This window comes from Sminthopsis crassicaudata, chromosome 2 (assembly GCF_048593235.1).
Source record: "Sminthopsis crassicaudata isolate SCR6 chromosome 2, ASM4859323v1, whole genome shotgun sequence".
Classification (NCBI taxonomy): domain Eukaryota; kingdom Metazoa; phylum Chordata; class Mammalia; order Dasyuromorphia; family Dasyuridae; genus Sminthopsis; species Sminthopsis crassicaudata.
The window spans coordinates 144215562-144237250 of record NC_133618.1 but is presented as its reverse complement, the minus strand read 5'-3'; the positions used below and the strand labels follow the sequence as shown (position 1 = coordinate 144237250).

At 34.3% G+C, this 21689-nt stretch overlaps 1 protein-coding gene across 1 annotated transcript in view; it reads left to right on the top strand.

Annotated features, from left to right (window-relative positions):
• Positions 1-21689, top strand: part of MTMR9 (myotubularin related protein 9) — a 46019-nt gene extending 24330 nt beyond the window's left edge. Inside the window, exons 7-10 of the mRNA XM_074287542.1 lie at positions 4149-4290; positions 6921-7141; positions 16224-16375; positions 17269-21689. Coding sequence (XP_074143643.1) covers positions 4149-4290; positions 6921-7141; positions 16224-16375; positions 17269-17432 — 679 coding nt within the window. The 3' untranslated portion in view covers positions 17433-21689. The remainder of the gene's footprint in view (positions 1-4148; positions 4291-6920; positions 7142-16223; positions 16376-17268) is intronic.

The following is a 21689-nucleotide window of genomic DNA, read 5'->3' as shown; positions in this document are numbered from 1 at the left end:
TAAGTTTACATTGGTTATATCAGACAGAAAAAGACAATTGTTAGATTTTTTTTTTTTACTTCTTTTGCCTTGATTTTGATATAAGCTTGAGAAAGTTTAGTCCTTATTCAAAAAATAAAGATTGCACCATTTTCTTACAGTGTTCCATGCAGTGGAAAGAAAACAAAGCCTTACTTTAACCTTCTTGTATTTGTCAGACTGTGTGTGACCATGATCTATTTTTGACTTTAGGAATTTACCAGTAGCACTGAAATTGATATAATTTACTCTTTTTGCATAGAAACATCAGAGCATTTGAAAGTGGTTGCTCACTTACTGCATCTGTTATGTGTAAATATAAGACATCTTTCCTAAGCATGAAAAGAAATTCAACAAAGAATTGAGGTTGGAAATGTTCTAGTGTAGAGTTTGTATCCATGTAAAAACTTTACTGAAAAAATTAATTAGGTTGGAGCAACTCATTATTTATTGGACTTAAGAATTCAGTAGTTATTAAATGGTAGTACTTGAAAGAAAAGATAAAATTATCCATTGTTCATGAAAAGACAGATACTATGTCTGACAAACCCTCGTGGACAGCTTTATACAAATAACTGGTATAGCATATGGTTTGTATCTTTATTCAGATACAACTAGCTGACTTAAAATATTGGTAAGATTTTGCTATGCAAATTAAAACTACTCACAAATGAAAGTTTTACTTGTATTTTCCATGTCACCTCCATTGTGTGAGTAATGGCAGTGAGGAAGTTTTAGATCTTCAGTATCAGCATCAAAAAGCATTAAGAATAAAAAGAATTAAATGATAAAAGTGGATATAGGATGAGTAAAAATAAACAGGAATATTGGTGAACTGTGCTAAAAATATTGTCTTTAAAATGGTTAAGTGAAAAAAGCCCTAAATTTTTTAGCAACAACAGTGAAAGAAAAAGAAACAGTCCCTGATCTGAAGGAACTTATAGAAGTACCTATCTTCTTAATAAGAATGTAAGTAAATATGAAATCAAAACAAAGAAAGCTAATATAAGGTAGGTTGGGATGGCAGGGCACTAGCAGTAAGATGAAAGAGAGCTGTCAAGAAATCCTAGAAGGTGGTGCTTGAACTTAATCTGGAAGTAAAATAGGAAGTTCACGAGGCACAGGTGAGGATATTGTAGATTCCAGGTATGGGGGATGGCCAGGCAATAAGAGAGGAGGTTCAATGTTAGATTTGAGAAAGAGACTGAAGGAAGAGGGGAATCAGTTCTCATGAGTTTGGAAAGATAAGTTGGGCCCAATTCGTGAGAGCCTAAAAATTAAACAATGTAGTTTAGATTTTATTCTAGAGACAATAGAAGCTCCTGGAGTTGACCGAGTTAAGGAAAAAATTTAGTCAGATCTGAATTTAAAGAAAATTAATTTGGTGTCAATATATGAGGTGTTAATATATGAAATGTATTAGAGAATTGAGAGCCTTAAGCTAGGGAGGCCAAAAAAGAAGTTTTTGCATTCATTGAGATGAATAATGATAGGGCTTGAACTTAGGTTGGAATTATATAAAGAGAGAGAAGGGATCAAATGTGAAAATGTTATAAGGTAGAAAATGCAAGATTTGGCAGTTGATTGGATTTGTGGGTTAGAGTGATAACATATAATACCATGGTTGCAGACTGGGAGAGTAGGAATATGGTAGTTCCTTTGACATAGGAGAATTTGAAAAGGAGAATGGTATGGTAGGGAGAAAATCGGTTTCATTTTGAATGTTTTGAATTTAAGGTGCCTCCAGGATATACAGTTTGAAATGTCCAATAGGCAGTTGGAGATGTGGAACTGAAGCTTGGGGAGAGACTTAGGCTAGATATATAGTCATTTGTTTAGACAAAATGATTAAATCCGTGGGAGCTGAAGATGTCATTGAGAGAGATCATAGAGAGAGAAGAGGGTCTTGGGGAATACAGTTAGATAATCATATGAGTGGTGAACCAGTTAAAAAAACTGGGAAAGAGTAATCCAATAAGTTGGAAGAAAAGCAGGAGAGAATGTCATGAAAATCTAGAGACAAGGGGGGATTATCCAGATAGGTGAAGAGTGATTAGGGCTGAGAAGAGACTGTAAGATTTGACAATAAAGAAAACACTGGTAACTTTGAAGAGTTATTTCAGTTGAGTGAAGAGGTGAGAAACCAAGTTACAAAAAGCTGGATAATAGAAGTAGAGACTGTTATCTGAGGAAATGAAATCATATCTTCTCATTCATGGCATAACTACTGAAAATTGAGATAAATGACTTAGTGGCTTATTAGTAGAAACAGTTGTGAATATATCTAATACTAAAAATGGAGGTGGCATCTCAAATAAAGTAATTATCAGCATGGTGCTGGAATGGCACCTTTTTCTATATTTCTTTGAAAATCTTAAAAGATGATGCTTTTGAATTCACAAAGTGATACTGCCAAGTTAAAAAGAGATATTCATATATTTTAGAAAGAAAGCAATTGTTATACAAATAGTTACTTTCCTTTTTAGGGAAAGATGTTCTCAGGAAACTGAAAATAAGGCTAAGCACTAAAGTTAAGGATTAGTGGAATTGAGACAAAATGACCAGATAATGTGCCTTATGTATAGTTAAAGGATTTTTACTTAAATCCATATACATACTTGACAAATAAGTATAAATGCCATTTAAAGTAGTCATTTTGTTCTTTTTTATTTTAAATTTTAAATTGCAGGCATAGAATTATTTAATTTGTTAATGGTGGTAATTAGATGGAATTGATGAATGTCAATAGAGGAAAATGTAACAATAAATGTGTAACTGAAATGACTGCATTTGTTCTTCATTATATAATATATCCTTTTTTAAACCAAAAATATCATGATTATGAATTAGCAAATGTAGGAATGAGTTAAAAAGTGGTTACTTTTGTGTTTCATCTTAGTTTGTAGTAAAAATCTGGAACTAAATAGCAATTCATCAATGTCGTATTTTGGCTCCCTTGGTAAATTTCATTTATTTACAAAATATAACTAATCTAAAAATTTATAATTCATTCTTAAGGTACAAATATACACTTGATTGTAATGAAAGATAGCATATTGTTAAGAACTGTATACATGGAACTTTTTATTTTGATGCATGTAGACAACCTATTTATTCATATTTATTTATGTGTGCATCTTAATTTAATGAAATATTTGGTATTTTCCTTGCCATTTCTTTTTTCTCCAATCTTTCCCCCAAACAGCAGTGGTAAATAAGATCTAAGAGCGTTAACTTTGGTCCCAGAAGATTTGAGTTCAGATCTTAGCTTTACCACCCAGGTTTTTTTTTTTTTAACATTGGGTTCTGAAACTTATTTTCCTTATCTGTAAAATGGGGTGAGTCATAAGACCTGTACAGCTATCTCACAAGAATTGTGTGAGAAAGGCACCTGGAATGTCTTTAAAAGCTACAGAATTGAGAGTTTAAAATATTTCCCAAAGTAAATTTCAAACATCTAAAGATGCATTATAGTAAATATAGCAGTATAGAATTAGAAGACTCCTTGGATTTTGAACTGAAAGAGATCTCAGAGATCAATCAAACCAACTCTGTCACATTGGAAAGATGAAGAAACAGTTACCCTGAGAGCAAATATATACACAAAATCTAGGATTGTGGGACCTTAGATCTTGTGTCTCCAAGTCCATGTCTTATCTGTTATGCCAAAAAATGAAATCAGTTCAAGAACAAAAGGGAAGTACAGAAAAAGAAGTTGAGGGTATATTTCAAAGGAAGAAAGCCAGGCCCTGAGGATATCTTTTTAAAGAAGGGAAAGGAGTAAGAGAGCCTACTATGAAATTCAAATAACAATTAACTTTAGTAAGGAAGAGAAATTCATGTGTGAAAGTTGAAAGGCAGGTCTGTGAAATTTAACAACTTGAGAGGGCAAGATTTACGAATTTTTGGAAACGTCCCCCACCCCCCTTCCTCCTTTCTCTCTTCCCTGCTCTATCTCCAGGAAAATCTTGGATATATCTTATCAGTCTTACTAAGATGGAGAACCTGCTGGGCTGTGGAGAAGTATGCATTGCCTTACAAGTTATTTGTACTCAATAAATGTTTATTGTTAACAGAGTTCATTGAACATGTCGGGAGTATCCCATTTGTGCTCTGGATTTTCCTATCAGGGAAGGAGCATCGGTATTGATTCATGGAACAGAGGGAACTGATTCTACACTTCAGGTTACCTCCCTAGCCCAGATCATCTTAGAACCAAGATGTAGGACCATTCGTGGTTTTGAAGCTCTTGTAGAGAGAGAATGGCTACAGGTAAGAAATATTAGTTGATTTAAATAGAATTTGCCAGAAATGTTTATATCATCTATTCAAAAAGAATTGCCTTTATGTACTGATTTCTTCTTTTTGTATTAGCTGTGACAAATTGGATGAAAAATAATTTTTTTTCTATTTTATTCCTTGACAGATAATTCCTCTATCTTACCACCTGTTGAATGAATGAATTCAAACTAATAGTAGAATGTTTATATAGAAGGTACCATGTGGGCCAAAGAAATATGACTGTCCCAGTTTTATTGCAGTTTGATGTCTAATAAGATGAAGTGTAAATGAATGGCACAGAGTGCTATAAGAATTGAGTAAAAAGAATTTACTCACTTTGGACTAAAGTAATTGTTATTTGTCCTCTCTTCTTGAAGAGGACCATCAGGGAGGTGATGTCATGATATTCAAATGAATTAGATTTAAGGGAGGGAGAGCTATGCAAAATCAACAGTCTCACTTTCTCCTTTGGAGTCATCTGAATCCAATGGCAACATATAATTCAGGATGGCTGGAGGATGCAGGAGGATACCCTTGGTCTTTTTAAGCTAAAGTTTTTAATGGCCTCAGTCAACTGAGACCTGTTCATCAGTGATTTAAGGGTAGGTAAGAAATGAAGCAGAGAATGACCTCTTTTATCCGGATTAGCGTAAGAGATGCTTGAGCTAGATCTCTTGGGATAGATAGAAGTCTTCCTGTCTGACTTCTCTTTCTGAGTTTTCTTTGGAGTTCTTTATTTATCTACAGAAATGATCCCCTGATCTTCATATCTTGTTCCAATCTCTCCCAAACTCTGATCTCCATATTCCTAAGTGCCTGCTAAACATCTCTACCTACATAGCAACATATTCAAAGTTATCCTTCCTTTAAATTTCCCCACTTTATTTGACTAAGGCCTTGTGTATTCATCTGCCTTTGGGTCATAAACTCCTGGCTATATTTTATAAATTTTATCATTTTAACAAGAAGTTGAATATTCTATTCTGAAAAGATGTTCTATTTCAATTTATTAAATAAAAAAAAATTTTTTTTGGCCATAACAAGCCAGTAATGACTTTATCTTTAGAATCAGTGCTAAGAAAAACTATTAATGAATTACTTTGGTAAAAAATTAATCATTTATAATTATAAATTATTATAATATTCTTAATGTTGTTATGGATTCTATTCATCCATGTTCTTGATACTGACCTTGGCTATGTTATTATATGCTACTATCTTCTATCCACTCCATCTCCACCCCTCTTTTGCAATGCTCCAGAATCATTGTGTAGCCATATCTTTATTCTGTAATTCAGGTATGATCTTAATAGGTATAGAAACCCCACAATTAGTTGAAGTTATTGTTGCTTGTTTTATGTCAACTAAAATGATCTAAAAACCCAAACTTTTGTATTTTGTTATATGTGTAGCTTTGATGTGTAAGAATTTGATTAGTTGAAAGACTTACTTTGCTTAGATTCTGATCATGAAGCTAAAAAGCAGAACTTGGGCAGTAGTGACTGTGCAAGTGGGTATTAGTAGAATGTGTCATTTCAGCTACTCACTTTAGATAGTAGGTGGCAGATTCTTTTTATTATTTTTTTTGATTACTATTTTCCACATAGGCCATAAAATGCTTGAATTTGTAATAAACTCTTACGAGTCTTGGTTTTTTGAGTATACTCTCAAAATGATCCTATTTTCATATTTTAAAAAAATGCAACAGTTGGCAATGTTGCACACATCATTTCATATTTTGATGTTTAAGAGGGGAAAGTTTTATTTTTTTCTACAGACTCCTGGCTCACATTAGTTGTCCAGAATATCATTGTTCCTTGGAAGCAGACATGATGTTTTGGAGGAATGGGAAAACAACTCCGACAATTTTACTATTTGATATGTTCCCACTCCAAAATCAAACTAAAATAATCTGGCCACATCTCTTTATGAACATGGGTTTATTCCTTAGCCATAATGACAGAGTTGATTATATCAGAAAGTGACTTGAAACTTTGTATCTAAGGAAGCAGAACTTATAGCTGACCTTCTACTGAAAGAAATGAGAAAATAGAGATGGCAGTAATTTTTTTCTTTCACTTTATAAGGTAATAGTATTTGACTTTTTTATCTCTTGAGTTTTATAATTCTGAGAATTTGAGACATAATGGTAGATTATGAACAAAGCCTACTGCATTCACTTATTTTTGATTAATAAACCCCTAGCTAGTGTTTTAAACATACTTACATAAATGGCATGTGCTTCTTTCCCATTGAATTTATCATATACGACAGCTTCTCCCAACAAGACCTCCTTGACTTTGGCTGCCTAGGTGGGAGGTTTTTGAGGAGGACATCCTTTTTAATTTTGGTGTCTGGGAGAAAACATAAGTTTTAAACAAAGAAACTGACAAAATCTGCCACCAACCTTCTGTCAAGAAGAATTGCTCTTAGCTGTACAATAGTCAGTTGGAAGCTTTGTGTCAGCAGTGTAGGCTCTGCTTAATTTAAGTAGAATTTGTCAATTAGAGAACATTTCTGGAAAGGTTTCCTTTCTGAGACTGCCCCATGTGTTATTAACAGGTATTTCATCATAGCTGTGGCAGACAAGATAACAATAACAATACTCTAATGTTCTCCAGGCAGGCCACCCCTTCCAGCAGCGTTGTGCCCAGTCGGCCTACTCCAACAGTAAGCAGAAGTGGGAAGCACCTGTGTTTTTTCTTTTCTTAGACTGTGTGTGGCAAATCCTGCGCCAGTTCCCTTGCTCCTTTGAATTTAACGAGCACTTCCTTATCTTGCTCTTTGAGCATTCTTATGCCTCACAGTTTGGGACCTTCTTGGGCAACAATGAAAGTGAAAGGTAAGCAGACATCTCCATTTCTCATGGCTGCAGTCTCTTTTGCAATGCTTTGTAGTCCTAAAGATATAAAGATTAACTTATGTCTCCTTTTTGCTTTTAAATAACCATTGGGAAGATAAATAATTATCCTGTATATAGTCACTTATATTACAAAACAGGCTACAACCAGAACACAAAAGTGACGTGCTCTATAAGAGTGTGTATATACACTCAAAACTTTAAATTGCAAATACACTGAGTGGGATCTCATGAGTGGATTTGGATTCTTGAGTTTGCCAGCATTGCCATTTTTAAAAATTGGTTTCATGAAGTCAGACTTTCAGAATTGGAAGGGATTTCATATCCAGTAAATCTTTTCATTTTTATATAGCTCTGATTATTAAAAAAATTTCTTATTATATCAAGGAAAAATCTGCTTTACAATCTCATCAGTGCTCTTTTTTTTCCTGACTTTTTGGGCCAAACAGAGCAAGTCTATCAATATATCAATATTAGTTGATTAATATATTGGACACCACCACAGCTATCTCAATTTCACAAGTCTAACCTCCACTAAGTCCTTATATTTATTTAATAATGTACAGTGGAAGGATCTCTTTTAATTATTATATTGAGAAATTATTCATAATACTAGAACCTATGTAGCATTTTATGATTAACAAAGTATTTTTCTGGTAATAGCACTGTGATAGAGATCAAAGCTTCTTAAACTGTGGATGACCTGATAGGGTTTCGAAATGATGATTTATTATTACTAAATGCTTGATTTTGGGGGCAGCTAGGTGGCGCAGTGGATAGAGCACCAGCCTTGAATTCAGGAGGACCCGAGTTCAAATTTGGTCTCAGACACTTAACACTTCCTAGCTGTGTGAGCCTGGGCAAGTCACTTAACCCCAGCCTCAGGGGGGGGAAAAATAAATAAATGCTTGATTTGTATACCTATTTTATATGCCTATAAATCTCAGCCTGGTCTAGATGGTGCAAGGAGTAATATTTCCATTTTGTAGATAAGGAAATTGGAGCCAGGAGAATTTAACGTATTTGTCCACAGTCATACAACTAGTTATTGCTCAAGCCTGGCCTTGAACTTAGGTCTTCTGACTCCAAGGTCTCTGTTGGTTTCACTGATCTACATTAATCTCCTCTGTAAATTATGACCTTCAAATTGCCTGAGTTTGTTTTAAAGGCAAAATGTGATTTGTTTTTTATAACCATTTCCATGTAATTGTATTGATATAAAACAATTTTTTTTTAATTTAAAGTTTGTCTTTAGCTACAAATGTACATTTATTTTTCAAGAATTGTATTCACATGGGTAGCTAGATGACGCAGTGACTAGAGCACTAAGTGTGGAGTCAGGAAGACCTGAATTCAAATCTGATCTCAGACATTTAACACTTACTAGCTATGTGACCCTGGGCAAGTCATTTAACCCAGTTGCCTTGTAGAGAGGGAGATCGAGAAAAAAAGGAAAAGAAAGAGAGGGAGGGAAGGGGAACGATGGAGGGAAGGGGAACGAGGGAGGAATGGAGAGGGGGGGGAGGGAAGGAGAAAGAGAGAGAGAAAAGAATGGCATTGATAGATTCTGCAGTTAGAATTTTCTTTTTACAGATCTAACTCTCAATCCAGTTTTGGTACAAACCTTAGAACCACTTGATGAGTTTTACAGAAAGGTCTTATGGTCTTAAAGAATTACTACTTTGTCTTAAAGTTCTTTATGTGCTTGATTTAGCAAGAATGGCCCCTTAGTGTTTGAACCTGTTCACATTGCTGCTACAGATGTTTTATTCCCATGTTTATCTTAATGACATTGTGATAGCAGGACTAGACTAGTTTATTTTTAGGCATGTTGAAGAACAAATTCAAACTTTTATGTGTGTGTATAAGTAGAGCTAACATTGTCCTTTTGCATTAATGATTCAAAACTAATATTTTGCAAAACTTTCTCAGGTTATAGAGGAAAAGGGGAAAAGGGACAGAAATATTTATTAAGTGCCCATTATGTGTCAGATGCTATACTAAGCACAAATTTTTTTTAACTTACGTAATTGGGCTAATTCCCAGTTTTCCATTTTAAGTTGATTTTCTAGGAAGTTACCTTCATTCATGGTAGATAGGCATGGCTGTTGGTATTGTCAGAGTCCTGTCTAAATGATTGTTATTTTAGCATCTAATTCTATATAATGAGACTGTTTACATACTCTACTAGTAGTTTATATTAAAAAAAAAAAAAAAGTTTTAGTGAAAGTTAAATCCTTAGAGATCATTTATTACAGTGCACTTATTTTACAAAGAATATCAGTGTTTAGGGAGATAAAATAATTTGTCTGGGATATTAGATCTAGGGAATGATGAAGATTATTAATCATTTTACACTGCACTGTGAGGTAAGCTCCTATCTCTCCCTGAACCCAGTTTCCATTCTAATGGGAAGGATTATCTCACGTCTTACATTCCCTGTTTTTGTGAGAGAGCCCAATCAGGGCATGCTCTTATTTCAACCACTAATCTTTCATCTCTCTTGAGTCTTAATTTCTTTTCTTTTCTTTTTTAGCGAGGCATTTGGAGTTGAGTGACTTGCCCAGTGTCACATGACTGAATTTAAACTGAGGTCCTTCTAACTTCAGGACTCATGTTTGATCTACTGTTCTATTTAGCTGCCCCAAGTCTTAGTGAACAGGATAATAAAATGTCAACCCATTGAGGACAGACATTTTTAGTTTTGCTTTTATACATTAAATAACACTATGTTTTGTTTTTGGCTTTTTGTTTGTTTTTTTTGCTGAGGTAATTGGGGTTAAATGACTTGCCCTGGGTCACACAGCCAAGAAGTGTCTGAGGTCAGATTTGAACTCAGGACCTCCTGACTTGAGGACCAGTGCTTTATCTACTGCATCATCTAGCTGCCCCTAAAAATCAGGGTTTTGTTTTGTTGGTTTTCTTTTCTTTTCTTTTTTTTTTTTTTGAAGAAAGTAAGGCCTTTATTCAGGTCTATATAAATAAATACTTGTCTTCAGAAATCCAGCCTCTGCAGGGGGTCCAGGTTGCTGAACAGGAGGAATAGGGTTGGCGTCAAAGGAAGACAGCAGTTGTGGGGTAGTTTGAGTGAGGAACTGATGGAAGTGATGCTCCCATTTCTCTCAGGCTCCTTCAGGCTTTATTTTTATACTATATCATGATCATATACTTTTCTTTAGGTCAACATAGTCTTCAGACCTGTGTCTGACTTATTGACTTTATATGTTATTACATTTGACATTTAATATTTGAGTAAGTTTTTTATTGTTAAGTGTTAATTATTTATTTCATTACTCAAAGCTAATAACGAAAAGGTAAATGTTATACAAGATTAAATATCAATGAATTTTGTTAGTTTATTTATGTCTTCTTTGTCAATTCTATGGATTGTTTGATTCCTCTTATTTCCCTGACTTGGAACTGTATACATAGGCATTTAGGGCAATTCTTAGTTATACTTTAACCATCTTTTAGTTCCTAGACCTACTGATCTTTTCTGAGTCTAAATTGGTAAACACCATTATTTCCTAGACCTTTGGATTTCCTCCCATAGTGACAATACTTTCCATGGTGTTCTCTTCTTTATCATTTGTCTCAGTGAGAGATTAGTTTTATTAGGACAGAATATGCATGTGGAGTCATTTCTAGTTAACTTGCCCAAATTCCCTTTGTCACCAGATTTTTTTAGATAATGTTTAGTGCTGTAATCAAGCCGATTATAAATAATATAGGAAATAGTAGTCCACTAATGAGAATCATAGAAGGAAATGTTGTTCCTGCATGAGTGCTGTGCACATTTGATCTCAGTGCTGGGCTTTGCCAATCAGCTTAGAGATTGCAGCTCCTAACACTTGTCCACGCCATTAGGAGTAGAAGATTGGTTCTAGTCTATTTTTATGACCTGAATGGCAAAGAATTTGAAACTGAGCCTTGGACCCTGCATACTCCTTGAAAATAAATACATATACATACATATATATATGTGTGTGTGTGTGTGTGTGTGTGTGTATGTGTGCATATATATATATATATATATATATATATATATAATATTTTTCCCAGTTACATTAAATTTTTTTTTGTTTTTAAAACTTTTGAGTTCCAAATTCTCTTCCTTGTCCCCACTCCCAGCCCCCATTAATAAACCACTTGTGAAGTTAGGCAAAACATTTCCATAAAAATCATGTTTGGAAAGAAAATATAGATTGCCCACCTAAAAAAAAAAGTGAGAGAGAGAATGCTTCAATCTTTATTCAGACACAATCAGTTCTTTCTCTGTGTATAAATAGGAATTTTCATAATAAGTCCATCAGAGTAGTCTTGGATCATTGTATTGCCTAGTCATTCACAGCTGATCATCCCACAACTTTAGCTATTACTTTGTACACACTACATTTTACTGTGCTTGAATTCATGGCAGACTTTCCAGGTTTCTTTCTGTAGTGTGCTTTCTAGAGCCCCCAAATTGGGGTGCCAAAATATATCATCTGGACTAGCTCTCTGGAGTATCTTGGGCGCATCCTGAGTCCTTGGTCTTAGTGGAGGAGTGAAGTAGGCCTGAGACCCACGAGGATGGTTAAAGATAGAGTTCATTTATTTCAAGTCCTCTCAGCCCTTAAATACCTTAGTATGATTACATCAGTACAGAATACTGAGCATGTACCAACTAGAAAACCATTACATCACCACAGCACACTGTGAAAGTGCTAACTATAAGCACCCTGCTATGTAAATGCCTCTTTACTGTAAGTATCCTTTGCTTCAAGTAGAACACAGGTGGTCACACCCTCCCTGACTTCTCAGGAAAGGTGAGAGCATCAAACAGAGGTGGGGAACCAAATCAGACATTGTTAGCCAGTACTCTCTGAACTGAAGAGTCTTTTACTTACCTAGAGTTCCCCAACTATCTGCAGCCTTCTATACTTTTTTTTTTTCCCTGAGAGCATCCTGCTCATTATTTCTCACAGAAGAATATATTTCATCATAATCACTATTTATTCAGCCATTCCCAATTGGTGGGCATCCCCGCAGTTTGAAATTTCTTGCCCTGAGAAGGGAATTGCTATAAAATATTTTTGGGCATATAGGTCCTTTTCCTTTTTAAAAAATCTCTCTTGGGATTCATGCATGGTAGTCTAAGACTCTTTGGAGCTAATTGCCTTGCCCTTGCCTTTAGGAGCAAGGCTCTTATACTTTCTGATTTTTGACCTATTCTCTCTTCTTTTTTTTTTTTTTTTTTTTTTATTAAAGCTTTTTTATTTACAAAACATCTGCATGGGTAATTTTTCTTTTTTTTCTTTTGTTTTTTATTAATTTTTATAATTATAACATTTTCTTTGACAGTACATATGCATAGGTAGATTTTTTTTTTTTTTTTTACAACATTATCCCTTGTACTCCCTTCTGTTCCGAGTTTTTCCCCTCCTTCCCTCCACCCCCTCCCCTAGATGGCAGGCATTCCCATACATATTAAATATCTTATAGTATATCCTAGGTACAATATATATATGCAGAACCGAATTTTGTTGTTGTTGTTGCAAAGGAAGGATTGTATTCAGAAGGTAAAAATAATCTGGGAAGAGAAACAAAACAAAACAAAACAAAACAAAACAAAAACAATGCTCACAGTTTACACTTATTTCCCAGTGTTCCTTTTCTGGATATAGCTTATTCTGTCCATCATTGATCAATTGGAATTGGATTAGCTCTTCTCTATGTTGAAGAAACCCACTTCCATCAGAATACATCCTCATACAGTATCATTGTTGAAGTGTATAATGATCCCCTAGTTCTGCTTGTTTCACTCAGCATCAGTTGATGTAAGTCTCTTTCAAGTCTCTCTGTATTCCTCCTGTTGGTCATTTCTTACAGAACAATAATAATATTCCATAACATTCATATACCATAATTTACCCAACCATTCTCCAATTGATGGACATCCATTCATCTTCCAGCTTCTAGCCACTATGAAAAGAGCTGCCACAAACATTTTGGCACATACAGGTCCCTTTCCCTTCTTTAGTATTTCCTTGGGATATAAGCCCAGTAGTAGCACTGCTGGGTCAAAGGGTATGCACATTTTGATAACTTTTTGGGCATAATTCCAGATTGCTCTCCAGAATGGTTGGATTCTTTCACAACTCCACCAACAATCCATCAGTGTCCCAGTTTTCCCACAGCCCCTCCAACATTCATTGTTATTTGTTCCTGTCATCTTAGCCAATATGACAGGTGTATAATGATATCTCAGAGTTGTCTTAATTTGCATTTCTCTGATCAATAATGATTTGGAACACTCTTTCATATGAGTGGAAATAGTTTTAATTTCATCATCTGAAAATTGTCTATTCATATCCTTTGACCATTTAATCAATTGGAGAATGGCTTGATTTCTTATAAATTAAAGTCAATTCTCTGTATATTTTGGAGATGAGGCCTTTATCAGAACCTTTAACTGTAAAAATGTTTTCCCAATTTGTTACTTCCCTTCTAATCTTGTTTGCATTAGTTTTGTTTGTGCAGAAACTTTTTAATTTGGTGTAATCAAAATTTTCTATTTTGTGATCAATAATGGTCTCTAGTTCTCCCTTGGACACAAACTCCTTCCTCCTCCACAAGTCCGAGAGGTAAACCATCCCATGTTCCTCCAATTTATTTATGATCTCGTTCTTTATGCCTAAATCTTGGACCCATTTTGATCTTATCTTAGTATGTGGTGTTAAATGTGGGTCTGTGCCTAATTTCTGCCATACTAATTTCCAGTTTTCCCAGCAGTTTTTGTCAAATAATGAATTCGTATCCCAAAATTTGGGATCTTTGGGTTTGTCAAACACTAGATTGCTATTTTTATTCACTATCTTGCCCTGTCAACCTAACCTATGCCACTGATCAACTAGTCTATTTCTTAGCCAATACCAAATGGTTTTGGTGACTGTTGCTTTATAATATAGTTCTACATCAGGTACAGCTAGACCACCTTCATTTAATTTTTTTTCATTACTTCTGCATGGGTAATTTTTCAACATTGACCCTTGCAAAACCTTCTGTTCCAAATTTTCTCCTCCTTCCCCCCATCCTTTCCCCTAGATGGTAAGTAGTCCAATACATGTTAAATATGTTAAAATATATGTTAAATCCAATATATGTATACATATTTATACAGTTATCTTGCTGCACAAGAAAAATCAGATCAAGAAGGAGAAAAAAAAACTGAGAAAGAAAACAAAATTCAAACAAACAACAAAAGAAATGAAAATGTTATGTTCCCATGGTTCTTTCTCTGGGAGTAAATGGCTCTCTTCATCACTCTCATTGTTGAAGAGAGCCATGTATTTGACCTATTCTCACTAATTTCTTTTCCTGCTTCTCAGTTCTTCTTCTCTGCTGCCACTTGTATCACATCTTAATTAGAAATTAGAATATTAGACCTAGAAGAAAGACTTTAGAGTCATCTAGTGAGACTAATTTTACAGAAGAAAAAAAAAAACTGAAGCCCAGAGAGATTATGTGATTTCTTTAAGATCACACAGCTAGTTTGTGGCAAAGATAAGATGATAATTAGTTCTCTCTGTTCCTATTTTCCACTACCAAAACAGTTGTATACTTTATTCTGATAGGTAGACCCATAAATGGTAATGGTCATTATAATCTTTGTCTTACTGAATACAAGAGTGCCAACATACTCTTGTATATCATAACACACAAGTGGTTATGATATATATATTTAAAATGAACAATTGAAAATGTGAGAATGGGAAGGTCTTTGTATTTCTTAACCAATCATGTTTAGGATCTTGGATTCTTAATTTGTTTTGGTCTTTGCTATTATATAGGCTATCTTTGTTGTGCCACTTAAATATAGAATGGAGAGACCTTAACATGTCAGAGTGTGTTTAGTGCTTACACAGCCTTCTCATAATTCAAAACTATGTAATTGCCTACCTGTTTAGCTACAATACAGTGTTTAGTTATTGTCCCCAATGTTTAAAAATGAACTATATGGGGACTTTAAAAAGCATAGGGCTGCTTTACAGTAAAAATCTCATGCTAACTGGAATTAGCAGGGAATAAAAAAAAAGGTATTATGGCAACTTGCTTTTATGGTTATTTTTAGAATTAACAGAACCTTTCATGTTTTTTAAAAAATCTTCCCAAAATAATACTAGAATATCCTTTTTCATAAATAGGATGTAAAGAACATAATTGATTTTTCTTAGGTATTAAAGGATCTTGCAGTATTACAATTACAAAAGTGAGGTTTGTGTTAGGTTCTTACTAAGTGCTAATGAGATAATGAGATATTAGGTTCTTACTAAGTGCTAAGTCAGTACTTAACAATTCTCTAGTTCCGGCCTTTAGGGGAGTTTTACTCCTGTGAACTCCTGGGGAGGAGCTTGCATGCTTAGGAGGAGCAAGTTCATTGGTTGAAGTATTTCTTCCCAGAAGCCCTTTCATTTTCCCACGCCCATTCTGTGGGAGGATAAAAGAGAGCAGCACTTGAGAGACAGAGAGTCTTGTCTGGGCCAGACTTGAGGCGGCTCTCTAGAGGAAGAAGTTTCTCCTCTAGACCGGAGAGTGATCGACAGTCTCTGGAGACAACAGCACATTACAGGTTTGGCTGTGTATTCTTGTAATATGTACTGTTTTGTCCTTAAGTTTCCAGATTCTTAGCAATTGGAAATACTGAAAGTTTTTTGTCACTCAACAATTTAAAATGTTTATACTGCTTTAAACCTAGTGAAGAAAGAAAAGGAATAAAGTTCTTTGAATGGGTTTAAGTGGAATCTTCAACATGACCTACCTAATGTGTGCTTTTATCTGTCTACTAAAGAAAAGATTGACTATAAAACAGTATGTCTGTTTATTCAAACTGAGTTAGTTTAATTTACTAGATAGTAACATTCTACAGAAGTTTCTTTGAAAGTTTAGTGATTCAATTTATATGTTTTAGCTTGCACAGAGGGGTTGCTGTCCCAATATTACATAAAGGAATCATTAAATAAGGTAGTTAATGGTGAGTAGTTACACATTTTCACTTGATCAGCAGTGACTCTTTCTTTATCAGGTGTAAATTGAAACTACAGCAGAAAACCATGTCCCTGTGGTCCTGGGTCAACAGACCTAGTGAGTTGAGCAAGTTCATTAATCCTCTTTTTGAAGCCAATAGCCTTGTCATCTGGCCTTCAGTTGCTCCACAAAGTCTTCAGTTATGGGAAGGTAAATGGTTCTTCTTTTCAGGTGTATTCTATTCCTGTTCCGTCATCCCTCTCTCTCTAATTTTTTGCCATCTTTTCATCTGCAATCAGTGAAGCAACAATTGGACTGATTGAGGGTTCTGTACTTGGATACACATTCCTTAGCTAACTCTGAACCTGTTGTGCCCAGGCTTCTTGTATCTAATAGCACAGAGTATTTAGAAGAATAATCTGATCAGATCAGGATCTGATCAGAACAAAATGGCCCATGTGGAGCTTGAGCCTGCAATAGCTTAACTGATCAGAGTGGCCACTTGGCTTGGATCTTTTCCATAGGTGGTGGAAAGGGAGAGTGGAAAGCCTACTGAAAGAAGAGTCAGGTGACATTGGTTTCTATTTCTAGCACTGCCATGTGAGCAAGTCACTCAATTTCTCCAAGTCAAGTTTATTTATATAATGAAGCTAATAACACTTAATAGGGTTATTGTGGAGATCAAATAAATATACATGAAGTGCTTTATAAATTATAAAATGCTATACAAATGTAAAATATTGTTTTAGTTAATGTCATTAAGTGAAAAGCCACTGTGCTTTTAAAACATTTTTAAAAATATAGTTTCATGCAATTTGCATGTATGATAGCAATTTAACACTAGACATTTATAGAACAGTCCTTTAGACCAATAATCCATTTGAATGTTTTGATGAATCATAATGCCTGTCAGTCACTGGCATATAACATGGATCATAGTGCCACCTTATCTATATCTCTTTAATAAACAGTTAGGTAATTCTCACTTTGGGATTATAGAGGTATAAACTTAAGTAGAAGAAGAAGATTAGGTATTTATCATTCCTGTTATTCCATAAAATGATGTTAAAACCCTTTTTCTTTCCCCTTTCTTCTTTTAATAGGTGTATTCTTACGATGGAACAGATCCTCTAAATATCTGGATGAAGCCTATGAAGAGATGATTAATATCATTGAATATAACAAGGAATTACAGGCAAAAGTAAATACCCTTAGAAGGCAGTTGGCAGAGCTGGAAACAGAAGATGGGATGCAAGAAAGCCCTTAAGAAAGTCCCTTATGGCTCTAGAGTTGGAATCTTTTCCATCTCTTTCACCTTTAGCCTCTTTCTATTTTCCTATGGTTCATCTTTACAGTGAAGCTTGGAATATGTTTAAGTGGTGGAACTAGTCTGATGTAATAGACTCAATACTTCACTGATGAAATCTCCAACCATTCTTTACCTTCCATAAGGCCTCTTAGGTGGCTTCATTTTGAGGAAAAGAGGAGTGATAATCATTTTAGTTGACATTAAAGTAGTGACATGTTTGTTGCATTCATCCTATAAACCACTTACACTTAAGTGTAAACTTAAGCTGATCTTTTTTCAATTTAAATCTTATATGGATGGCCAGCTATGGACAAAGATAAAAGTCATCTAATTAAAGGATTATTTGACTTTTTTCTTGTCTTGAGTTTTTGGTGTTTATCAGAATTCCTTATGTTTCAAATCTGAAATGGCAAATCAAGACATTTTAACACATTTTTTCAATCGATGGACTTAAAAATGGATTTGCAACTTCTTTTTGACATAATTCTTACTGACAAAGATAAATTTATTCAACTTTGGTTTATTAAAAAGGAAATAGAAGTACATTGATGCCATTGTTTCATTGTTGTAGGACAATTGCCTTTGAAAGAGAAGCCAGATGGTCTGATGGGATTTCTCTTAAGAATTAAATTTATTGAAAAGTGAACACTAAATCAGAGTTGGAAGAATGTGCAATATTGACATTGTTTTTTGTTTGTTTGTTTGTTTGTTTGTTTCTTGGCCATACTTTGTAGAAATAAAAGTAACATATGAGGACCAGAAAGAAAAAATACCATTTGGAAGAGGTCATAATTTACAATATAAAAAATGTTACCTTTAACCAGAGATGCACTGCCCTTGTCTGATGTTCTCATTGCACTGGGTTTTTGCCTTTTTTTTTTTTTTTTTTTTTTAGAACAAGAGTTGACTAATACTAAGGTTACAACTCTTTTATGGTGATTTTTATCACAGTGCATTTTTGTCTTGACTTTGTTAACTTGTCCATGTTTTACTTTAGGCAAATGTGATTTAAAAAATAAACTATGTTATGGTGATGTAATACCACATTTTAAATTTCAGAAATTTAGTAGATTAAAAGATTTTCAGATGTTACACAAGAACACTAATGATTTAATTACCCTGGTTTCAGCTTTTTCTTCTGGTCAGTTCTTGAAAATGTGTTGCCAATTTTTTTCATTATTGATTTTGTTTAGCTAGTACTTATCACTCTTAAAGAAGACACTGTGAAAGATTAGAATTTAATATCAACTCATAACATCTGTACATGAAACCATTTTAGTGTAGAATACTGAAACATAACCCAGATTTAGTGCTACTGTTCATTGTGGAAAAGAATAAACTTTTTGCTTTCCATTCTTGAATGTAAATCTGTGACCACAGTAGCCCTAGAAAATGGCAAATACTTGCTGCTTCTCCCCACCCCATCCAGAAATATAATCCTACCACTTTAAAAATTTCTGCTCTTCTCATTCCTTCTCCTGGCTGGTTAGCAGTAATTTGAAAAATTGTCTTTAGTGAGAAATTATTTATAGATATTTTAGAATGGTGGGTATCTTTGATTATTGCTGTGAACCTTAGAACATAATAGCCCTCATTAAAAGACTAAGGCAAAGAAGGGAATTGAGATCTCAATAGAAATAGATTAGAGCTAGTTATGTATAGTGTTGTATATATGTGTATGTTATATAAATTTTGGAAGGTAGAGACAGAAGGAAAACTTTTTGTGAGTCCTGAGAATGACCTACTTTCCAACCACATCTAAAACTAGCTTTCTCTTTGTTCCAAAATAAAAGACTTTTCCCCCCTCCAATTCACTTAGGAATAAGGGAGAGCATCAGAAGATTTCTTAGTGATTCCTTAAACATGATTAATACAACATGTGGTCCACAGGAACTAGATAAGCAGGTATAGGGGGCTGTTTATTACTAGGTTCTATACCTAGAGATGGCATCTCATCATCTGTGGTCAGCAAGCGTAATAATGAATGTCTGAGCCAGAGTTCAGTAACAATAAGGGACATATTATCTACTCCCTCTTTCTCTTCCTAAAAATAGGTGCTAACACATGAGGAATGTTAAGCTATTGTATGGTTTGTGCATTGTAGATAGAAATCTCAAAATCTGAGAGCCATGTGGGGCAAGTTAGAGCCAACTGAAGTGTCCTCTGGCTATATGAAAAAAATACTATGAAATAATAAATTACCTCTGACTTGAAAAAAGAACAAATAAAAGTTGCTTATGAGATATTAGTGTTTTTTAAGACTTACGATAAAAGCCTTAGGCCTCGGGGATTGTGCTTACCAAGGTCCCTTTCTCATCTAGGCTGATGTACATGAGGTATTTGTGTGTGTGTAATGGATACCTTCATTTAGTCATTCATATTGAAGATGCTGATTTACATTTTTAGTTGTAGTTAAAAGTTTGTGAAAGGGAAACAAGCAAATGTGTAAGCACCATCATCCAATAGTACACAGATCTGGTGTAGCCAGCCACATCCAGGACTTTCTAAGTGTAGGATAGGTTCTTATCCCTATCCTTGACCTGAATAATTTCTACTTAGAATCCCTATTCCTCGGTTTAGTCAGTTCTTCAAATCCTGACTGTTTTTAAATAAACTTGCCCTATGATTTTTCCAAGAGAGAACTTCATCTCTGTGACTTTGCTGAGTCCGTTATTATCATTTGTAATTAACAGATAATTATCTAGATTTGGAAAACAGGTGTGGCTAAACTAGAGTTGAAATTATGGATTTTTTATTTTCACAGCAAAGGCCCTCATATATAGTATTTGTGTCAAAAGAGCTTTTTGCCTTCACTAAATTCACAAACACATTTGAGGCAGTTATGCAGCCACTGTAAATGTTGCCAAATGAAAAGCTAATAATATTAACTTCTAAATAGAATTCATTCTTAAGTTTTAGAAGCAATTTAGATGAACAATGTTAGAAAATCTTTGAATTTATTCATAATCTCATATTGGGGAGATTTCTTTATATTATAATCTTTGGACTCTCAGGTCTAGATTAATAAGAATATATGGGTCTCAAATGACATCACTTTAGGTGATGAAATACAGTGGAATTTGAAAGTCAATTGACTTCTTTTGTATAAGTCAAGAGTAAATGCCTCTCGTCAAATACATGCCCATGAAACCACTTAAGGAAGAATTGAGTCCTTTTAATTACCTGAAATGAAAACTTTTCTATTTTACTGATTGAATACTGTAAGAAAGCAGAATACTTATTTCTTAGACTGAATTCATTCTCTCCTGAACAAAAAATGAGCTAGTAATTTAAATAATTTGTCCCTTGCTCCTCTGGCAACATAAAGCCTATGACAAGTAATAGAAGGCTACTGTCTAGTCCTCTGTGTCTCAATATCAAACAGATTTGGGTTTTTTCCCTTTTTTCCTTTATTTTGGGCACACTTATAGTGATTTTGTCTACTTTTGCTGAGAGGTGGGCTTTTCAAGATATTTCCTTGGTTATGATTTTGTGTAATTCTTCCTCTTATAAAATATCAAATACTGGGGAAGACTGATTTTGCCTTCGATATAAAAACCATAAGGTCTTGAAGTCTTTATAAGATATATATCAGCCCATTTTAAATAGGTAATCCAAAAATAGTTTTTTGAAACATTTCAAGTTCTTGATTTCCATACTTATTACTGTAAGTTCTTATTTAGCAAACAGAGCCGTTCATCCCTCAGAATTAAACATTTATAAAATGTTCAATTTCTTTTTTTCTATGGGAAGGAAAATGGTATTCATTACAAATTCTTTACCATCCTGAAAAGTGATTACTGGTGGAATTTTAAAGTGAACAAAAATCTTTTATTTTTGACTATTTGCAAATCCAAAGCATGAATGGAGATTTGAAACCATCTGATTGCTCAGTGCAATAGGACCTGTGTATAACTAGCCATAATAATACTTGCTTCTGGTTCAAGCTGTATGCATCCTGGGAGAGTTATTGTTCAACACAAGTACATGCTAGACCTCATTGCTTAGAATTCTTGTACATCTAATGCCATTTATAATAAAAATGTTGTACTTGCACAATTTAGTTTAAATGTATTTCTTCACTAGCCAGGTATTTGGATTGTACTCTTGATATGTTTGAATGTGATTCTTGGGTTCAAGTGCACTATTACTATTCATGTTCCATAAAATAAAGTCACACCATATAGCATTATTGGTGGCTGTAATGTATCTTTA